Genomic DNA, 23,145 nt, shown 5'->3' on the forward strand with positions numbered 1-23,145 from the left:
AGGAATTAAACACATCCCTTATTTTATCTTATTTAACTTTATTTAATCTCCGACTCTTATCCTTAATTACACCATCTAACACGAGCTGGCAGCAAAGCTCCGCCTCCCATTTCCCCTCCATGTGCATCACTGCAGCATTGCATTATGGGACAGGGCACGCTGCCATACTGGCCCTGGAAATAGGATCCCACTGAAGGTTTGGGGCGTCCTAAAAAAAGGATCCACATCCTGCATCCTCCTCCATCAGCGGCCCGATAAAAACAGATGGAATAAACTGATTTTCACTTCCTGTTTGAGCCGCCGTGTGACTGAGTTTAGCTGCACACCTGTCCACACCTGTACACACCTGTACACACCTGTCCACACCTGTCCACACCTGTTCATTTCTGTTCACACCTGTTCATTTCTGTTCAAACCTGTTCACACATGTCCACACCTGTCCAGACCTGTTCACACCTGTTCATTTCTGTTCACACCTGTTCACACCTGTCCAGACCTGTTCACACCTGTTCATTTCTGTTCACACCTGTTCACACCTGACCACACCTGTTCACACCTGTTCATTTCTGTTCACACCTGTTCATTTCTGTCCACATATGTTCACACCTGTTCATTTCTGTTCACACCTGTTCATTTCTGTTAATTTCTGTTCACACCTGTCCACACCTGTTCACACCTTTTCACACCTGTCCACACCTGTCCACACCTGTTCATTTCTGTTCAAACCTGTCCACACCTGTTCACACCTGTCCACACCTGTTCATTTCTGTTCAAACCTGTCCACACCTGTCCACACCTGTTCATTTCTGTTCAAACCTGTCCACACCTGTTCACACCTGTTCATTTCTGTTCACACCTGTTCACACCTGTTCATTTCTGTTCACACCTGTCCACACCTGTTCATTTCTGTTCACACCTGTTCACACCTGTCCACACCTGTCCACACCCGTTCATTTCTGTTCATACCTATACATTTCTGTCCACACCTGTTCACACCTGTCCACACCTGTTCACACCTGTCCACACCTGTTCACATCTGTTCACACCTGTCCACACCTGTTGACACCTGTTAATTTGTGTTCACACCTGTTCACACCTGTCCACACCTGTTAATTTCTGTTCACACCTGTTCACACCTGTCCACACCTGTTCATTTCTGTTCATACCTATACATTTCTGTCCACACCTGTTCATTTCTGTTCACACCTGTCCACACCTGTTCACACCTGTCCACACCTGTTCACACCTGTTCACACCTGTCCACACCTGTTCACACCTGTCCACATCTGTCCACACCTGTTCACATCTGTTCAAACCTGTTCACACCTGTCCACACCTTTCCACACCTGTCCACACCTGTTCACATCTGTTCACACCTGTCCACACCTGTTCACACCTGTCCACACCTGTCCACACCTGTCCACACCTGTTCATTTCTGTTCACACCTGTTCATTTCTGTTCAAACCTGTTCACACATGTCCACACCTGTCCACACCTGTCCAAACCTGTTCACACCTGTTCATTTCTGTTCACACCTGTTCACACCTGTCCAGACCTGTTCACACCTGTTCATTTCTGTTCACACCTGTTCACACCTGACCACACCTGTTCACACCTGTTCATTTCTGTTCACACCTGTTCATTTCTGTCCACATATGTTCACACCTGTTCATTTCTGTTCACACCTGTTCATTTCTGTTAATTTCTGTTCACACCTGTCCACACCTGTTCACACCTTTTCACACCTGTCCACACCTGTCCACACCTGTTCATTTCTGTTCAAACCTGTCCACACCTGTTCACACCTGTCCACACCTGTTCATTTCTGTTCAAACCTGTCCACACCTGTTCATTTCTGTTCAAACCTGTCCACACCTGTTCACACCTGTTCATTTCTGTTCACACCTGTTCACACCTGTTCATTTCTGTTCACACCTGTTCACACCTGTCCACACCTGTTCATTTCTGTTCACACCTGTTCACACCTGTCCACACCTGTCCACACCCGTTCATTTCTGTTCATACCTATACATTTCTGTCCACACCTGTTCACACCTGTCCACACCTGTTCACACCTGTCCACACCTGTTCACATCTGTTCACACCTGTCCACACCTGTTCACACCTGTTAATTTGTGTTCACACCTGTTCACACCTGTCCACACCTGTTCATTTCTGTTCACACCTGTTCACACCTGTCCACACCTGTTCATTTCTGTTCATACCTATACATTTCTGTCCACACCTGTTCATTTCTGTTCACACCTGTCCACACCTGTTCACACCTGTCCACACCTGTTCACACCTGTTCACACCTGTCCACACCTGTTCACACCTGTCCACATCTGTCCACACCTGTTCACATCTGTTCAAACCTGTTCACACCTGTCCACACCTTTCCACACCTGTCCACACCTGTTCACATCTGTTCACACCTGTCCACACCTGTTCACACCTGTCCACACCTGTCCACACCTGTCCACACCTGGTCACACCCGTTCATTTCTGTTCATACCTATACATTTCTGTCCACACCTGTTCACACCTGTCCACACCTGTTCACATCTGTTCACACCTGTCCACACCTGTTCACATCTGTTCACACCTGTCCACACCTGTTCACATCTGTTCACACCTGTCCACACCTGTTCATTTCTGTTCACACCTGTTCACACCTGTTCACACCTGTTCATTTCTGTTCACACCTATATATTTCTGTCCACACCTGTTCACACCTGTCCATTTCTGTTCACACCTGTTCACAGCTGTTCACACCTGTCCACACCTGTTCACACCTGTCCACACCTGTTCACACCTGTTCATTTCTGTTCACACCTGTTCACACCTGTCCACACCTGTTCACACCTGTTCACACCTGTCCACACCTTTTCATTTCTGTTCATACCTATACATTTCTGTCCACACCTGTTCACACCTGTCCACACCTGTTCACACCTGTCCACACCTGTTCACATCTGTTCACACCTGTCCACACCTGTTCACACCTGTTAATTTGTGTTCACACCTGTTCACACCTGTCCACACCTGTTAATTTCTGTTCACACCTGTTCACACCTGTCCACACCTGTTCATTTCTGTTCATACCTATACATTTCTGTCCACACCTGTTCATTTCTGTTCACACCTGTCCACACCTGTTCACACCTGTCCAAACCTGTTCACACCTGTTCATTTCTGTTCACACCTGTTCACACCTGTCCAGACCTGTTCACACCTGTTCATTTCTGTTCACACCTGTTCACACCTGACCACACCTGTTCACACCTGTTCATTTCTGTTCACACCTGTTCATTTCTGTCCACATATGTTCACACCTGTTCATTTCTGTTCACACCTGTTCATTTCTGTTAATTTCTGTTCACACCTGTCCACACCTGTTCACACCTTTTCACACCTGTCCACACCTGTCCACACCTGTTCATTTCTGTTCAAACCTGTCCACACCTGTTCACACCTGTCCACACCTGTTCATTTCTGTTCAAACCTGTCCACACCTGTTCATTTCTGTTCAAACCTGTCCACACCTGTTCACACCTGTTCATTTCTGTTCACACCTGTTCACACCTGTTCATTTCTGTTCACACCTGTTCACACCTGTCCACACCTGTTCATTTCTGTTCACACCTATATATTTCTGTCCACACCTGTTCACACCTGTCCATTTCTGTTCACACCTGTTCACAGCTGTTCACACCTGTCCACACCTGTTCACACCTGTCCACACCTGTTCACACCTGTTCATTTCTGTTCACACCTGTTCACACCTGTCCACACCTGTTCACACCTGTTCACACCTGTTCACACCTGTCCACACCTTTTCATTTCTGTTCATACCTATACATTTCTGTCCACACCTGTTCACACCTGTCCACACCTGTTCACACCTGTCCACACCTGTTCACATCTGTTCACACCTGTCCACACCTGTTCACACCTGTTAATTTGTGTTCACACCTGTTCACACCTGTCCACACCTGTTAATTTCTGTTCACACCTGTTCACACCTGTCCACACCTGTTCATTTCTGTTCATACCTATACATTTCTGTCCACACCTGTTCATTTCTGTTCACACCTGTCCACACCTGTTCACACCTGTCCACACCTGTTCACACCTGTTCACACCTGTCCACACCTGTTCACACCTGTCCACATCTGTCCACACCTGTTCACATCTGTTCAAACCTGTTCACACCTGTCCACACCTTTCCACACCTGTCCACACCTGTTCACATCTGTTCACACCTGTCCACACCTGTTCACACCTGTCCACACCTGTTCACACCTGTCCACACCTGTCCACACCTGGTCACACCCGTTCATTTCTGTTCATACCTATACATTTCTGTCCACACCTGTTCACACCTGTCCACACCTGTTCACATCTGTTCACACCTGTCCACACCTGTTCACATCTGTTCACACCTGTCCACACCTGTTCACATCTGTTCACACCTGTCCACACCTGTTCATTTCTGTTCACACCTGTTCACACCTGTTCATTTCTGTTCACACCTATATATTTCTGTCCACACCTGTTCACACCTGTCCATTTCTGTTCACACCTGTTCACAGCTGTTCACACCTGTCCACACCTGTTCACACCTGTCCACACCTGTTCACACCTGTCCACACCTGTTCATTTCTGTTCACACCTGTTCACACCTGTCCACACCTGTTCACACCTGTTCACACCTGTCCACACCTTTTCATTTCTGTTCATACCTATACATTTCTGTCCACACCTGTTCACACCTGTCCACACCTGTTCATTTCTGTTCACACCTGCTCACATCTGTTCACACCTGTCCACACCTGTCCACACCTGTTCACACCTGTTCACACCTGTCCACACCTGTTCACATCTGTTCACACCTGTTCACACCTGTCCACACCTGTTCACACCTGTCCACACCTTTTCATTTCTGTCTGTGCAGGTTAACGGCAGGGAACACAGGCTCCGCCCTCAGACCTTTAAAAGCACACGTGCACACTCACGTGCACTCCGAGCGCCGTCTGCTGCATATTTAACACAGAGTGAATTATTTAGTGAAGCACTACTGAAGGAGCCTTCGGTTTAAAAACATCAGCCCGAGATAAAATTACCGTCACACACTGAAGCATGTGAGCAACAATCAGCTCTAACTCATGATCCGGACTGACAGAGTTCTCTGTTAAGGACATAAAACACGTTTTCATGTCTTCAGTTCAGAGATTTTCTGCCTCAAACGGTTCATTTCTGTTCAAGTTTAACACAGAAACTCTGAGAAATCAACACATTAACTGCAAACTGAAAGGCCTGTTTATCAGCAATTTATCAGACAATCTGTGACTGATTCCAGGTCTGATTATCAGCAATTTATCAGACAATCTGTGACTGATTCCAGGTAAGATTCCAGGTCTGATCCCAGGTCTGTTAAACTCTGACGTCAGTATAATTTTATATAAGTTTATGTATTTTATAAGCAGGAATTTACAGAAGCTTTCATAATTATTTATGAGATAACAGAAGAAGAAGTGTTGTATGAAATCTCCCATTTCTCCGGATTTAACCTCATATTTATGGATGAGAATCCCAAAAATCTGTCTTTACTTCTCAAATAACCAGAATATCAGCTCAGAGGCTGGTTTCTTTGGTTTTCTCTGAAACCATCAACATTGGATTAACACATTTCTTAATAAACAGAACGCTTGAATACCTGAAATCAAATTCTTTACTAAATGTTTCCCCTAAAACAGCTCAGAGGCTGGTTTCTTTGGTTTTCTCTGAAACCATCAACATTGGATTAACACATTTCTTAATAAACAGAACGCTTGAATACCTGAAATCAAATTCTTTACTAAATGTTTCCCCTAAAACAGCTCAGAGGCTGGTTTGATTCTTTTCATCCTGGTAAAGTGACAAACAGCAGCCACAGATTTCAGATAAATTTAGCCACAAAGTTTGAGTTTCCTCAACGTTCAACGCTGGTTTCTTTTGGGCCTGAAACCATCAACATTGGATTAAAGTTACGACCAGCATCACCACGGTAACCATCAGCGCTCAGACCAGTAACACAGCGCACGGAAACAGAGAAAAGAGCCTCAAGGATGCAAATATTCAGCATTTAGTGGCTTCGTTTGGATATTTTCTCATGTTTCTGGTTCATAAAAGGACAAAAAAACGACCCTGAAAATACTAAAATGACTCTTTTATGCCAGTTTTTGAGGATGAAACCATCAACATTGGATCAAAGTTACGACCAGCATCACCACGGTAACCATCAGCGCTCAGGCCCCGCCCCCTCCCTCCTACCTGCGAGGGCTTTGATGCGCGAGCGCTCGAACAGGCGCGCCGAGCTGTTCTCGTTGTCCCAGTCATCGGCGTCCCAGCGGTTGTTGACGCCGTCGCTGTACTGCTGCTGGATCTCCATGTGGTCGTAATCCGCCGCCACCGTCGTCATGGTGACCTCGCCGCGACTCCGGCGCCGCTGCTGCTTCCGCGTTCAGATCCTTCCCGCTCGTGAGCTGCTGAGGCGACTGACGGGACCCTCGCGCACTCGGACCGGCTGCGACTGGCAGGCCGAGACGTTGTGTAGAAAACCTGGAGGAGAAAACAGACGAGTTGGTGGAGAACTGAGGACCGAAAGAGGACGGCGAGCACGTTCTGATGAGCGCGTGGTCGGCGGCTGGAGGCCGTGATGGGTTTAAAACTGTGAGCATGTTTGTAAAAGTAAACTAGGGGTTGGGCGAGTTAACTCGTTATTGTCGAGTTAACTCGTTATTGTCGAGTTAACTCGTTAATTATTTAACGCCGATAAATATTTTATCGTGCATTAAAACAGGTTTTATTTATAAAATTGTTTTTAATTTAAAAAAAATATTTTTATTTTTTTTTAGGCTTTTGTGCCTTTAATGAATAGGAAAGTTCAGGGAGACAGGAAGCAGGGGGCAGAGAGAGGGGGAACAACACGCAGCACAGGGCCAGCTGCAATGAGGACTATAGCCTCTGTACATGGGGCGCCTGCTCAGCCCACTACGCCACGGACCACCCCTGTTTCATTATTTATTTTATTATTGTAAAAGTCTGTTGCTCACAGGCTTTTATTTTGTAAAAGTCTGCTGCTCACAGGCTTTTATTTTGTAAAAGTCTGCTGCTCACAGGCTTTTATTTTGTAAAAGTCTGCTGCTGTCTGCTGTGGAACAGGAAAAGAAAGTAATCGGCGGATCCACCAAACATGGAGAAGGGTACGGAACTTTTACTCGGCCATTTTCATTTTAAAGTTCTTCCAGACGGCGGAGTCGACAGAACCAAAGTCATCTGTAAACTCTGCCAAGTTGAATTGTCTTCTCAGCGTAGTAGTTCCAGTCTAAAATATCACTTAAAGGCAAAACACACAACTGATAGCAGCAAGTCATTCAAGGAAACAGACAGTGGAGCGAGGCTTCTACATAAAAACTACAGAAAGATGCTGATGTTAAAAGTGTGTTTGCACAGCAAATGTTATGGCACTTTCATTCATATGGCAGCACATTTAAAATAAAGCTAAATGCTAAAAGCTATACGCTACTTTTGGATTCATTTTTGGATTCTGCGTACAAATGCGATTAATCGTGATTAATCAGGGAAATCATGTGATTAATTAGATTAAACACTTTAATCGTTGCCCAGTCTAAACGGCTCCAAACCCAGATGTTGCACAGATGAGACCATCACAGCCTCCTTTAAAAACGCACAAACTGTCAGGAGAAAAGCTTCCCAACCTGCACAAATATGATTAAACACACTGATATTTAACTTCAGATGTTTAAAGAACTAAATCAGAAATAATTCCAGAGGATTATAAACCCACAGAATTGAGGAATAACAGCCTGTTCTCCACATTTATACAACATTATGGAACCAGAAGTCATAATTCAGAGTAAAGTGGTTATTATTTACATCTAAAATACATTAAATCATCTTTATCTTTTTTTTTTATTACTATGTTTAAGTTGTTTTTTTTATCTTAAATCAGCTGAATTATGTTGTAGTTTATCGTTCAATATTCAATAAACCATCAACCAACACCAGAATGATCCCGTATGTCTGAAAGCGGCTCGTTTACATCCGTCCGTCTTTGCTCAGATCATGAATTAGAGAACAGAAAACTTTAGGTTTGTTGAACCGATCTGAGAATCCCTGAAACATCTTATATAAGAACTCAGATCAGGACAAAAGTCAGTTTGTTTTTCAGCCTAAAACAACCAAACTTTAACAAAAGAGGAGCCGAGTTTCCTCATGAATTCATCTAAAGTAGCTTCTCTTCTGGGTAATTTAATCTGAATCCAACTGGTTTATTTTGGTATCTTACCCTTATAATCAATATTTATCATCATTAAAGGGTCATCTGTAAGCACTTTGAGCTTTAAAGCTGCAGTCTGCAACTCTTTTTCAAGCATAATGCCTGGAACTGTCCGGGGATTCTGAAAGTAGTACATTAAATACCCCAATACAAAAAAAAAGAGTTCTCTAGGTCCCCTATATGTCCCGCTAGGTCCCTCCAAAGCCAGCAGGTTTGTTTACAAAATTGCAGACCGGACCGGTAAAAGGTAACCAATCAGGTTACGAGCTGGGCTCTGCTGCCTGTCAATCACCGATTGTGCACGCGCGATACAAGGTAGGCTCGTCCCCACGCTTATTTATCTGGACTATTGAACTTCATTACGGGCTAGTCTACTTACTGTGTCTTCCATGATCGCAAATGACAGGTGAGTTGATTAATGAGGAGTCGTGTAAGCGCATCTGGCGTGCACGTCTACGTGCACGAGTTCTCGTGTTTTGATGGGGCGGGACAGGAAGTTGAATAACTTTTTATTTTTCGGTTAAAAAATAAGCATTTCTTGCATTTTGCGACAACGGAGGTCACCGTTTTCAACTTCAAGCGTTCTGATAGATCATGTAAACTCTTAAAATGCCAAAAAGTAGGACTTTACGTATGACAACAACAAATCCTGCAGACTGCAGCTTTAATGAGAGCTGGGAGGGGGGGGGGGGGGGGACATGTGACTAACTGCTGATCTGAGCTCAGATCCCCTGTAAACTGGAGCAACACCGCCCCCTGCTGGTCACAGCACGTTACTGCAGCACATCTGTGGGCTCAGAGCTCCTGTAAACTGGAGCAACACCGCCCCCTGCTGGTCACAGCAGGTTACTGCAGCACATCTGTGGGCTCAGAGACGCTCAACATCAGAGTTCTGCTTTATGATCAGCTCTGCAGCACCGTGGACTGGTTTCTCCAACAAGTCGTGACTCAGCACAACGTTTGGACCCTGCAGCCAGCAAACAGAACCGTGACTCAGCACAACGTTTGGACCCTGCAGCCAGCAAACAGAACCGTGGCTCAGCACAACGTTTGGACCCTGCAAACAGAACCATGACTCAGCACAACGTTTAACAGAACCGTGACTCAGCACAACGTTTAACAGAACCGTGACTCAGCACGTTTGGACCCTGCAAACAGAACCGTGACTCAGCACAACGTTTGGACCCTGCAGCCAGCAAACAGAACCGTGACTCAGCACAACGTTTAACAGAACCGTGACTCAGCACAACGTTTGGACCCTGCAGCCGGCAAACAGAACCGTGACTCAGCACAACGTTTGGACCCTGCAGCCAGCAAAACTGACCGTGACTCAGCACAACGTTTAACAGAACCGTGACTCAGCACAACGTTTAACAGAACCGTGACTCAGCACAACGTTTGGACCCTGCAGCCAGCAAACAGAACCGTGACTCAGCACAACGTTTGGACCCTGCAGCCAGCAAACAGAACCGTGACTCAGCACAACGTTGGACTAGAGCTGTCCCAAATGATTATTTTTCAAACGATTAATCTAGAGACTATTTTTTCGATTAGTCAACTAATCTAACGACTAATTTTACATTAATCTAACGATTGAGGCTCAACTTAAAAAATGATTTATGTAATTTAAATTGTCAACTTGTAATGCGTGTTTACTACTTGGAACTGGTTGCTACTAGATCGTGGAATTTCGACAGTCAACAGGTAGACTAGAACTACAAAATGGCAGAGTATAAAATCCACCGTCCGGTGTTAGCAAATAGATAACACAGAAGAAACATGTCGGGACTGGAAGCGCTAACAGCTTTAAACTAGGCAAACACGGGACCTGTTCTAGTCGTAATTAAAAGACGTAAATTTTACGCCGGGAATATAACTAGACAACAACTCAACAGTCTAACGTAGCGTTTATTCAGAGAGGATCTTTGGTTTAGCCAACTGCAACTACTGCTACTGCTTGACAAATTAAAGCTGCGGTCGGCAACTTTTTTTTAGTCATATTAGCTTGAACTGTCATGGGATTCTGGAAGTAGAATATTAAATAGGCTGTTTAGGAAAAATAACTAAATCTGTAGCTCCCTCTGAAGCCTGTAATCATGCTTGCAAAAACCGAGCGCTCCCGGCTGTTTTTAACCAATCAAGTTAAGGCTCGTGTATACTCTCGCAGCAGTGTGTCGCAGTGAGCTTGTCGCAGACACGACGCAATTATTTTTGATTTATGCCTTGAAGCGCTGTCTGCGCTATGTTAATCCCACGCCACAACGCAAGAGGGACAATCACGAACAAGCTAGGATTGTGGGTGTTACGGTTACGGAGGTCATTCAACAACAACGGCGACTGGACGAATGCGCACTTTGATTGAGATGCAGCTGATCGATCTAGAAATAGAAGAAATATTGCTACTACTGGAGCTGGCAGAGAGGCGAAAGAATCGTCACGGTTAGTGTCAGCCGGTTAGCAAACCGGAAATACGCATAGTGTAGAGCGGAGTTGACCAATCAGAGGCCTCCTTTCTCTCCTCCAGAGGTGCACCAGAGTGTCTGCGTAGTGTCTGCGTAGGGGGGGGGCATGTCTGCGTAGTGTCTGCGTAGTGTCTGCGTAGTGTCTGCGTAGGGGGGGGCATGTCTGCGTAGTGTCTGCGTAGTGTCTGCGTAGGGGGGGGGCATGTCTGCGTAGTGTCTGCGTAGTGTCTGCGTAGTGTCTGCGTAGGGGGGGGCATGTCTGCGTAGTGTCTGCGTAGTGTCTGCGTAGGGGGGGGCATGTCTGCGTTAACTGCGACACACACGCAGACGACCTGGTTTCCGACCATAACCGGCGGGTGTTTAATAAGTTAAACTTACACTGGTCTCCTTTGTCTGCGGCGCTCTGCTCTCCTTTCTTCCTTCATGAAATGAAAAAGTATCGTCTCCTGACTCTCTGTGAGCTCTTCCAGCCTCGATATTAGACGCCTGATGTGATCGTCCATGATTAATATCACCATCATGCAGACCATGAACACGGTGGCCTCCCCGCTCTCCATGTAAGCTTCTTTGTGCTGTTTTTTCTTCTCTCCTTACTTTTACCGTTTTGTTTTGTTTTGTTTTGTTGTTGAATGTGGCGCTAAACGGCTAATGGCTAACACGTCACTGACGCAGACGGCTGCGCGCGCCGCATCAGTCCCGACTCATCAAATCAAATCAAATCAAATCAAATTTCAAATCAAAATCAAATCAAATCAAAATCAAATCAAATCAAATCAAATTTAATTTATATAGCCCTTTACAATCACCAACTGGTACTCAAAGTGCTTTACAACAGGATAAAAAACAACAATACGTAAAACAAAACATAAAACACGATGCAAAAATGGTAGAAGTGCTAAAAGTGCTAAAAGTGATGCAGGGCATTAAAAGCCTTCCACAAGTGCAATAAAAATTAATTGAATAAAATTTGTATAAAATTAAGATAATTAGAGCGGAAAGAATGAGCATAGTGGCCCTAATCAGAGTTGGAACGCCAGTCTAAAAAGGTGGGTCTTAAGCTTCGATTTAAAAAGGCCGAGATCAGTGATGGTGCGGATATCAGGGGGCAGTTTGTTCCACAGTCAGGGGGCAGTTTGTTCCACAGTCTAGGAGCAGCAATGGCAAAGGAACGATCACCCCACTGCTTAGATCTCGACCTTGGGACCTCTAAAAGAAGCTGACCTGAAGAGCGCAGGGTTCTACCACAGTTGCGAAAAGTTAAAATGTCTGACAGATAAGAAGGTGCCAAGCCATTAGTGGCGTAAAAAACAAACAACAGGAGTTTAAAATCGATTCTGAATCGTACCGGAAGCCAATGAAGAGACGATAGCACAGGAGTAATGTGTTCGCGCCTAGAAGTGTCCGTTAAAAATCGGGCAGCAGCGTTCTGCACAAGTTGAAGACGTGAGAGAGAGGACTGACTGAGGCCAACATAGAGAGCATTACAGTAATCCAGTCTGGAGCTGATAAAAGCGTGGATTGCCTTTTCAAGGTCCTGCCGACTGAGGAAGGGCTTCACTTTGGCCAACAGGCGGAGCTGGAAGAAGCTTGTGCTGACGACTGAGCTGATCTGTTTGTTAAACTTCAGCCCACTATCAAATGTAACACCAAGATTTTTCACATGAGATTTAAAATGCGGGGCCAGAGAACCAGAATTTAAAGTAAAAGCATTTAACATCACTGAAGTCCCAAATAAAATACATTCAGTCTTGTCATCATTCAGGAGTAAAAAGTTCTGTGCAAGCCACTGCTTTATGTCCGAGATGCAGTCCAGAAGCTTGGAGAAAGCAGTGTCATCATTTGTTCGCACTGGCAAGTATAACTGAAGGTCGTCGGCATAAAAGTGGAAGGACAGGTTGTGTTTTTCGATTATTGATCCCAGGGGTAGCAAATATAAAGAAAATAGAATAGGGCCGAGAATAGAACCCTGTGGTACCCCACAGGACAAGGGTGAGTCTGAGGAACAGAGGTCACCAATCATAACAGCAAAACTCCTGCCTGCCAGATATGACCTAAACCATTGGAGAGCGGTGCCACGGATGCCTACATACTGGTCAAGGCGGGATACAAGGACTGCATGGGAGTTCATCTTAGGTCGTTTTGGAACGGGGACTTCAACCAAAAAAATAAAATAATTTGCGACGCATCGACGTGAATTATTCATGTCGACGAATTTATGACGTCGAATAAGTCGACTATTTGACCCAGCTCTAGTTTGGACCCTGCAGTCAGAAAACAGAACCGTGACTCAGCACAACGTTTAACAGAACCGTGACTCAGCACAACGTTTAACAGAACCGTGACTCAGCACAACGTTTAACAGAACCGTGACTCAGCACAACGTTTGGACCCTGCAAACAGAACCGTGACTCAGCACCACAGATCATCAGGACAAAGCAGCTCAAAAAGATCCCTTTAATCTAAAATAAAACGCTCCTTTGACACTGCTGATAAAATACAGATTAAAGCTCAAAACTTTAGCTGGAGAATCCCCAACATGGACTCCAGCAGAAGCTCAAACAAACCTAACGAGAGGTGAAAGGATCAGCAGTGAATGTTTCAGCGTCTGAGTCTGAAATAAAAGGCGAACATTATCCAGTTAAAGACACCGTCTCCATGGTTACGGCCGTCCCAGCATCCATTGTGTCCGATCCCACTCGTCAAGCCGCCGACAGCAGAACAAAGAAACACTGGAGCTTCAGCGGGAAGGAAAGCCAAATTACAGTGAGTTCAGAACCAGAACCAGGACAAGGACCAGGACCAGGACCAGGACCAGAACCAGAACCAGAACCAGAACCAGAACCAGAAGGCTGAGGAGGACTTCAGGCAGATTCTGAGGCTGAGAGATAAAACTATGACTAATAAGGAGCAGAAAACAGACGTGTGATTCTGATTTTAAAGAGAAACCCAAAAACTCAAAGTTTCAGGAGTTTCCGGCTGATATTAATAATAAAGTTTCACATGTAATCCAGTCAGAGCCGGTTCTTACCGACACCTCAGAGGATGAAGCAGCTGCACAGATTCTGCTTTTCAGAGATCAAGTCAAGATTTAAATCAGTTTAAAGTGGCGAGCAGCAGCAGAGCTGCAGCCAACAGGAGCTACAAAATAATACAATAAATAAAAATTATAAAATCAGACATGGAGCCACATAATAACAGACTTTAAACACGGCTTTTAATCTATTTTATCACCTGTTCTCATCCGTGAGCGTTGCATAGATTAGACCCTGCAAACAGAACATTTCTGTCATTTTTATGCTTGTAATTTAAAGCAAATATGGAACATTTTCAGCCCTTTTTCAGCTCATTTTCATCTATTTTTCAGCCCTTTTTCAGCCAATTTTCAGCCCACACATTTTTTGCAGAATATGAAAATATTTTCTTATGAATTCAGACTCTGACGAGCAGAATTATGGTAAAAAGGTGGCGGCAGAGGAACAGAAAGCTTCCTCTGCAGCTCTGTCACACAGACGGAGAAGCAGATGGATCTCACTTCTCTGTATTTTTAGCAGCTCGGAGAAAGTATCAATTGTTTGCCATGGCAACCGAAGCCCGGCAGCATCTCCAGCCGCGCTCAAACTCCCACGCAGGACGAGCAGCTCGCTGCACGCCACAAACGGCACCCTGATCCGTCCAATAAGGGATATAATATATATATATAATATAATAATCTGAGCCGGGCCCCAGAACACAAACTGAACCCCGAAGGACGCGTTAGAGACGCCACAGAACCCAGAACACAAACTGAACCCAGAACACAAACTGAACCCAGAAGGACACGTTAGAGACGCCACAGAACCCAGAACACAAACTGAACCCCGAAGGACACGTTAGAGGTGCCACAGAACCCAGAACACAAACTGAACCCAGAAGGACACGTTAGAGACGCCACAGAACCCAGAACACAAACTGAACCCAGAAGGACGCGTTAGAGGCGCCACAGAACCCAGAACACAAACTGAACCCAGAAGGACGCGTTAGAGACGCCACAGAACCCAGAACACAAACTGAACCCAGAAGGACGCGTTAGAGACGCCACAGAACCCAGAACACAAACTGAACCCCGAAGGACGCGTTAGAGACGCCACAGAACCCAGAACACAAACTGAACCCCGAAGGACGCGTTAGAGACGCCACAGAACCCAGAACACAAACTGAACCGAGAAGGACACGTTAGAGGCGCCACAGAACCCAGAACACAAACTGAACCCCGAAGGACGCGTTAGAGGCGCCACAGAACCCAGAACACAAACTGAACCCAGAAGGACGCGTTAAAGGCGCCACAGAACCCAGAACACAAACTGAACCCAGAAGGACGCGTTAGAGACGCCACAGAACCCAGAACACAAACTGAACCCAGAAGGACGCGTTAGAGGCGCCACAGAACCCAGAACACAAACTGAACCCAGAAGGACGCGTTAGAGGCGCCACAGAACCCAGAACACAAACTGAACCCAGAAGGACGCGTTAGAGGCGCCACAGAACCCAGAACACAAACTGAACCCAGAAGGACGCGTTAGAGACGCCACAGAACCCAGAACACAAACTGAACCCAGAAGGACGCGTTAGAGACGCCACAGAACCCAGAACACAAACTGAACCCAGAAGGACGCGTTAGAGACGCCACAGAACCCAGAACACAAACTGAACCCAGAAGGACACGTTAGAGACTCCACAGAACCCAGAACACAAACTGAACCCAGAAGGACACGTTAGAGACTCCACAGAACCCAGAACACAAACTGAACCCAGAAGGACGCGTTAGAGACGCCACAGAACCCAGAACACAAACTGAACCCAGAAGGAGGACGCGTTAGAGACGCCACAGAACCCAGAACACAAACTGAACCCAGAAGGACGCGTTAGAGACGCCACAGAACCCAGAACACAAACTGAACCCAGAAGGAGGACGCGTTAGAGACGCCACAGAACCCAGAACACAAACTGAACCCAGAAGGACGCGTTAGAGACGCCACAGAACCCAGAACACAAACTGAACCCAGAACACAAACTGAATCCAGAAGGACGCGTTAGAGACGCCACAGAACCCAGAACACAAACTGAACCCAGAAGGACGCGTTAGAGACGCCACAGAACCCAGAACACAAACTGAACCCAGAACACAAACTGAACCCAGAAGGACACGTTAGAGACGCCACAGAACCCAGAACACAAACTGAACCCAGAAGGAGGACGCGTTAGAGACGCCACAGAACCCAGAACACAAACTGAACCCAGAAGGACGCGTTAGAGACGCCACAGAACCCAGAACACAAACTGAACCCAGAAGGACGCGTTAGAGACGCCACAGAACCCAGAACACAAACTGAATCCAGAAGGACGCGTTAGAGACGCCACAGAACCCAGAACACAAACTGAACCCAGAACACAAACTGAACCCAGGAGGACGCGTTAGAGGCGCCACAGAACCCAGAACACAAACTGAACCCAGAAGGAGGACGCATTAGAGACGCCACAGAACCCAGAACACAAACTGAAACCCGAAGGACGCGTTAGAGGCGCCACAGAACCCAGAACACAAACTGAACCCAGAAGGACGCGTTAGAGACGCCACAGAACCCAGAACACAAACTGAACCCCGAAGGACGCGTTAGAGGCGCCACAGAACCCAGAACACAAACTGAACCCAGAACACAAACTGAACCCAGAAGGACACGTTAGAGACGCCACAGAACCCAGAACACAAACTGAACCCAGAAGGACACGTTAGAGGCGCCACAGAACCCAGAACACAAACTGAACTGTATCTGTGTGTGTGCTCGGGTTTGAATGTGTGATGCACTTCATGATTTTGGCGCCTTCGTTTCCTGTTTTCCTTTTTCTTTTTTGTCAGTGTATTTTGTCTATTTTTTAAATATTATGGTCTGCATATTACTTTTATGTGTCATATATTACAATCTTAATCTGTTCTGACCTCACGTGCCTACAGGGACTACAGGTGGAAATGAGCAAATGTTGCTACAACCTGGCACAAGGCATCTCTTCTCCCAAGATTAATGCTTTTGTGCATTGTCCCCGTTTTAAATTAATTAATTAAAAAAAAAAAATTATTAAAAAAGAAAAACAGAAGGACACATTAGAGACACCACAGAAGAGTCTTAGACCTGAAAATCTACAGCTTTTTTCACTCAGAAAATAAGATCTTTTTCTTTTGAGCCAGAATCATATTCTATTTTATTTTATTTTTTATTATTTATTTATTAGTTTATTTTTCCCTTTTTTGTCACTCAGAAAATAAGTTTTTTTTAAAAATTTATTTATTTTTTAATTTTTCTTTTCTTTCCTTTTTTTTCACTCAGAAAATAAAAACTTTAACCGTAAAAGAGAAAGAAATCCGGATTTAAGAGCAGCTTAAACTGGGAATGATGGTCGAGCTGGAAGAATCCAAAGAGGCCCGTTACTCTGCCAGCTTTCACCAAACTCTGAAATACTTTCACATCCAAAGAACAAACGACACAGAGTTTCCTCAAAGCTGTTCCTTAAAATCCGGGCGAGTCAACGCCCGACTTGTGTTGTAATCACTCTGAACTCATTCATTCACACTTCTACACCTAAAGTCTGATCTCCACCTCTCTTCCATCATCCCTTTACTGAAGGGCAACTCTCTGGATCTTACAGTCTGAGTCACGGTTAGCTGTCGTTAAAAATGTCGTCTTCTTCCTCCTCTGTCGACTCTATTACATTTATATTATATATTATAGGAGTATAAATATATTATAAATATTATATTACACTCTATTATTACCTTCAACTCTAGGAAACGTTGGAAATCATTCGCTCTCTCTGGTAAATTCATAAAATCTGAAGCTTTACGAAACATCGGCCTCATAATGAAACAGTGGAACTTTATCGCTGACTCCAGGAAATCCTGCTTTAAAGAGGCCAAAGTGTCGTTTTATTGCTGCATCCATGCAGAATGATGCACAAAAACCCAGAAACTGTCAGTTTGGAGCTCCGTAAAGCAAAGACACTCAGGTGTGAGAGGATATCTGGGACGTGGAACAGGAAGTCATCCATCACGCTGCCCCTCTGCAGCGCTATGTAGGCCACACATGTAGGGCAGCAGCCTGACCCGCCAGAACCAAAGAAGGATAATAAGGTGATAATAAGGTGATAGTAAGGTGATAATAAGGTGATAGTAAGGTGATAGTAAGGTGATAATAAGGTGATAATAAGGTGATAGTAAGGTGATAATAAGGTGATAGTAAGGTGATAGTAAGGTGATAATAAGGTGATAGTAAGGTGATAGTAAGGTGATAGTAAGGTGATAGTAAGTTGATAATAAGGTGATAATAAGGTGATAATAAGGTGATAGTAAGGTGATAGTAAGGTGATAATAAGGTGATAGTAAGGTGATAATAAGGTGATAATAAGGTGATAATAAGGTGCTACTAAGGTGATAGTAAGGTGATAGTAAGGTGATAGTAAGTTGATAATAAGGTGATAATAAGGTGATAATAAGGTTATAATAAGGTTATAATAAAGTGATAATAAGGTGCTAATAAGGTGATAGTAAGGTGATAGTAAGGTGATAATAAGGTGATAATAAGGTGATAATAAGGTGCTAATAAGGTGCTAATAAGGTGATAGTAAGGTGATAGTAAGGTGATAATAAGGTTATAATAAGGTTATAATAAAGTGATAATAAGGTGATAATAAGGTGATAGTAAGGTGATAGTAAGGTGATAATAAAGTGATAATAAAGTGATAATAAGGTGCTAATAAGGTGAAAATAAAGCAATAATGTGAAATTAAGGTGATAATAAGGTGATAATAAGGTGATAGTAAGGCGATAATAATGCGATAATAAAGCTATAATAAAGCGATAATGTGAAATTAAGGTGATAATAAGGTGATAATAAGGTGATAATAAAGTGTTAATAAGGTGATAATAAGGTGGTAATAAGGTGAAAATAAAGCGATAATAAAGCTATAATAAAGCTATAATAAAGCGATAATGTGAAATTAAGGTGATAGTAAGGTGATAGTAAGGTGATAATAAAGTGATAATAAAGTGATAATAAGGTGCTAATAAGGTGAAAATAAAGCAATAATGTGAAATTAAGGTGATAATAAGGTGATAACGAGGTGATAACGAGGTGATAATGAGGTGATAATGAGGTGATAATGAGGTGATAATAAGGTGATAATAAAGTGAAAATAAAGCAATAATGTGAAATTAAGGTGATAATAAGGTGATAATAAGGTGATAGTAAGGTGATAATAATGCGATAATAAAGCTATAATAAAGCGATAATGTGAAATTAAGGTGATAATAAGGTGATAATGAGGTGATAATAAAGTGTTAATAAGGTGATAATAAGGTGGTAATAAGGTGAAAATAAAGCGATAATAAAGCTATAATAAAGCTATAATAAAGCGATAAACAACCCTAACCCAACAGGTTTCCTCCTGAGGAGCAGAACCAGCTGAATGATGGAGTCTTCGGTCGTGTCCTCATTTCTCCTTCGACTTTCCAAACAGAAACTAAACTGAGGAAGTTTGCACAAAGAAACTGAAGCAGAACCCGGTTCCTACAGACCCGAGATGCTTCTGGCTCTCAGGATGGAAATGATGCTTAAATCCTCATGATATCCAACAGAATCCTGAAATAATCCTCATTTATCCACGTTGGAAGAATCCAAATCAGCAGCTAAACAAACAAAAAGGACAAACTGACTGAAGCTGAAGGTCGAATTAAAAAGATTCAGTTCCATCCAAACGTTTCCTGAACAGTGGAACACAAGAAATGTTTTTATCTTCAGAGATGAATTAGATGTGAGGATCCGTTTCACACTGTAAAACCTAAAGTTTCACAAAGTTTCTGTCTCATTGTGTTCTTCGTTACTTCTTTTTATTTAAGCGTAAAATAAAAAGTTCTGCTTCTGTTCTTCTTCGCTTTGAACATGAAGATCGTCTCATTGTCTGGTTTTTAAACAGCGACTGTGTCACAAAGACGATTAAAAGAAGAAAAACTGTTTCACAAAAGAAGTTTTTTTTTTTAGTTGTTTTTTAGCCAGAATCATATTATTATTTTTTTATTATTATTATTTATTTATTTATTATAACTTTTTACTAGAGGTGCACCGAAATGAAAATTTGTGGCCGAAACCGAATAATAATTAATCACTTGGCCGGATACCGAAACCGAATATTACAGTTCAGTTAAGTTATCAAAAGTTAGATTTTTCACCATTTTTAAATATTGCTTAAATCTACGCCTTACAATAAATGTTTAGACATGTTTTTCAAAGAAAATAAATGTTTATTTGAAATCTTCAAAAGTTATTACTAATAACTATAACTAATAACTAGAGATAAGTTTCATTAATTCCCATTTTCAATTCATTCTGGGGTTTTTTTCATTCATTTCATACAACAACAAAAAATACAACATATTATAAAGCGTTCCAACACAAAAATGTAAAAACATGCAATATAACAAATTATCTGAGTGTCCTTTTTGGCATAGAGTCTAGGTAGCCTGCTCCTTCAGGAACAGTGGCAGCATTTTTTGTAGTTTGTGTGTTTTGCCTTTAAGTGATATTTTAGACTGAAACTACTACGCTGAGAAGACAATTCAACTTGGCTGTAAATGCAGGAGTTTTTTTTAAAATGTATTTTGAAATACATGCTTTTATGTTGAAACAAGTAAAACAGGAAGTAGCGCCGGTTAGCTCCGTTAGCTTCACACAGAGACCGAGGAGCACCTGTAACGTGATGTTACCTGCTAGTTTCTCTTTATTTTATTACTCCATGCTTGGTGGTGTTTGCTGTAACTGTGTGAATGTGATGCAGAGGAGAAGTGGAAGTTAAAGAATCCTAGTTCTGACCCTGCAGATTGCCTCTGGGGAATGACTCTGCCGCTGGTTGAGAAGCAGCTAAAGTGGCCAGTATTACTTTGATTACTTATTGGTACCAGCGACAATGCTAAGAATGCTATTTCTTTAATGATTACAACAACTAATGTTGTCTTTTATTTTGTTTACTTGAACATTTAGTTCTACGGTGTTGATGTGGCGTTAATAAACATCTGTGAGAAGAACCGGAGTCTCGCATCCAATCAAAGGGCGGCATATTGGCAGAGTTTACAGATGACTTTGGTTCTGTCGACTCCGCCGCCTGGAAGTAATTTTGCGTCTCCACTATTCGGCCTCCGATTCGGCCGAAAGTGGGGTTTTTTTTGTGTTTTCGGCCGAATATTTTCGGTTGCCGAATATTCGGTGCACCTCTATTTTTTACTCATTTATTTATTTTTCCCCTTTTTTTTTCCACTCAGGAAATAAGTTTTCTGAGTGAAACTTTTTACAAAGTGCTTCGAAACTTTGGATTTTTGGTTCTGAAGTTCAGACGCTGCGTGTTAACAGGTAAAACATCAGTTAAATATCTTTTAAAGCCGTTTAACTCGTCTCTGAAGCGCCTCAGAAACCGTTTCAGGATTTCAGATACGAGGAAAGTTGAGCTGCAGCGACTCAAACGGCCTCAGATCCCAGAAATCTGGCTCCGCTGGAAGCATTTTCATAAAGGTTGAACCATAAATCTTTTTTTTCCCAATAAAAAGTGTAAAACTGCCCGTCAGAACTTCTCCAAACATCTTGCTCCGTCTCAGCTGAACCCTAAAAAACTTCCACTCGGTTTTCAACACGTTCAGAAACAGCAGGCGGCAGAACTTCCTGAAACACACCGGTAACCATGGAAACCACAGTGAGAAGAAGGGGCGATTTCCACCTTAAGAGACTCTGACTGAACCTTTTTCCACTCAGCAAACATCTGCATCAGAGCCAACATCTGGGAAGCAGCAGGATGACGTGATGACACAATGAGCACAAATGACACCAGCTCCACTTTATACTCAGCTGCGCTGGTGTTTAAGGTGGATTTAACCCTGGCTGTCCGCCTTAAAAGCTTCTTCTCTGTAAAAACGGCCGATTCTCCCCAACAGAAGCTGGAAACATGAGTTTAAATCCTCCCGGCTCTGCTTCCGTTACAGCCTGCGGGACAGCGAGCATCTCTGCTCCCGTTAATCAGGTTACCTGATCCGGTAAACTGCTGATGCAGTTAGCGGTTGCCATGGTTACGCTGATCAATCAATAGCTGAGTGGGCCAAAAACACAAACATTTCCTGAACAGTGAAACAAGTCGGGAAATGTTTTATCTTCAGAGATGAATTAGATGTGAGGATCCGTTTCACACTGTAAAACCTAAAGTTTCACAAAGTTCCTGCCTCATTGTGTTCTTCTTTACTTCTTTTTATTGAAGCGCATGTGCCGTTACCTTGGACTGTTTCACTGAGACGATTAAAAGAAGAAAAAATGTTTCACAAAAAGAAGTTTGCTTTTTTTTTGGAGCCAAAATCATGTTTTATTTATTGATTGATTTTTTAATTGATTCCCCCCCCCTTTTTTTTTTACACTCAGAAAATAAGTTTTATTATTGATTTATTTTAGCCAGAATCATATTTCTTTTTTTTTTTTTAATTTAATTTATTTTTTTCCCCTTTTTTCCACTCAGAAAATAAGTATTTTTTATTTTTGAGCCAGAATCATATTTTATTTTATTTTATTTATTTTAATTTATTTTTCTTCTTTTTCCCCCCTTTTTCAAAAATAAATTGCCCTCAATTTTTTTGAGCCAGAATGATATTTTATTTTATGATATATTTATTTTTATTTCCCCCCTTTTTTCCACTCAGAAAAGAAGTTTTCTGAGTGAAACGTTTTACAAAGTCCTCTTTGTTTGGATTCTTCTCTGTAAAAACGGCCGATACTAACGTGCGACTCTGATGTTTGTGAGCAGATTTCAGCTGCTTTCACTCCCCTCCTGATCGTCCAATCAGAGAGCTCTAATCCCCCGTCACATGATGTCATCTCCAGATGTTCGATCCCATCTGGATCTGGATGTGAAGGTGCCCCTGAACCCCCCTCAGGCCTCCGTCCTTCCACCAGAGGACAGACTGATGCAGAGCCTGGAAACTCAAAGCCACTTTCCCTTTAACTCCCAGCTCTGCAGCTCCCTCCGGGCTTCCGTAGTTCAGCCGTTTCCTTCCCACAGGAACACGAACAACGACTGGAACGGTTTATAGAAGCCGGGTTTATCCACAGGATCAACACTGTGGAGCCTGGCACGTGCAGCTAAAATACGCCACGTTACTGGACGCCATTTTGACACGACACACGCCGTCACACTCACAACGACTTAAAGGGTCGTATTCCTGGAACATAATCAGAATCTGTTGTCCCATGAAGCCGTTTCCAGATAAAAAGGGACTTCCTTTAAGT

The 23,145-nt window shown here is 43.3% G+C and overlaps 1 protein-coding gene across 2 annotated transcripts in view; it reads right to left on the reverse strand.

The window, feature by feature from the left end:
• The window catches only part of LOC142388663 (spectrin beta chain, non-erythrocytic 1-like), a 179,619-nt gene that overhangs the window by 117,701 nt on the left and 38,773 nt on the right, over window positions 1-23,145 (reverse strand). For both annotated transcript variants that reach the window (XM_075474226.1, XM_075474210.1), the window contains exon 2: window positions 6,317-6,604. In XM_075474226.1, coding sequence (XP_075330341.1) covers window positions 6,317-6,464 — 148 coding nt within the window. In that variant the 5' untranslated portion in view covers window positions 6,465-6,604. The remainder of the gene's footprint in view (window positions 1-6,316; window positions 6,605-23,145) is intronic.

This window comes from Odontesthes bonariensis, chromosome 2, assembly GCF_027942865.1.
Source record: "Odontesthes bonariensis isolate fOdoBon6 chromosome 2, fOdoBon6.hap1, whole genome shotgun sequence".
Lineage (NCBI taxonomy): Eukaryota > Metazoa > Chordata > Actinopteri > Atheriniformes > Atherinopsidae > Odontesthes > Odontesthes bonariensis.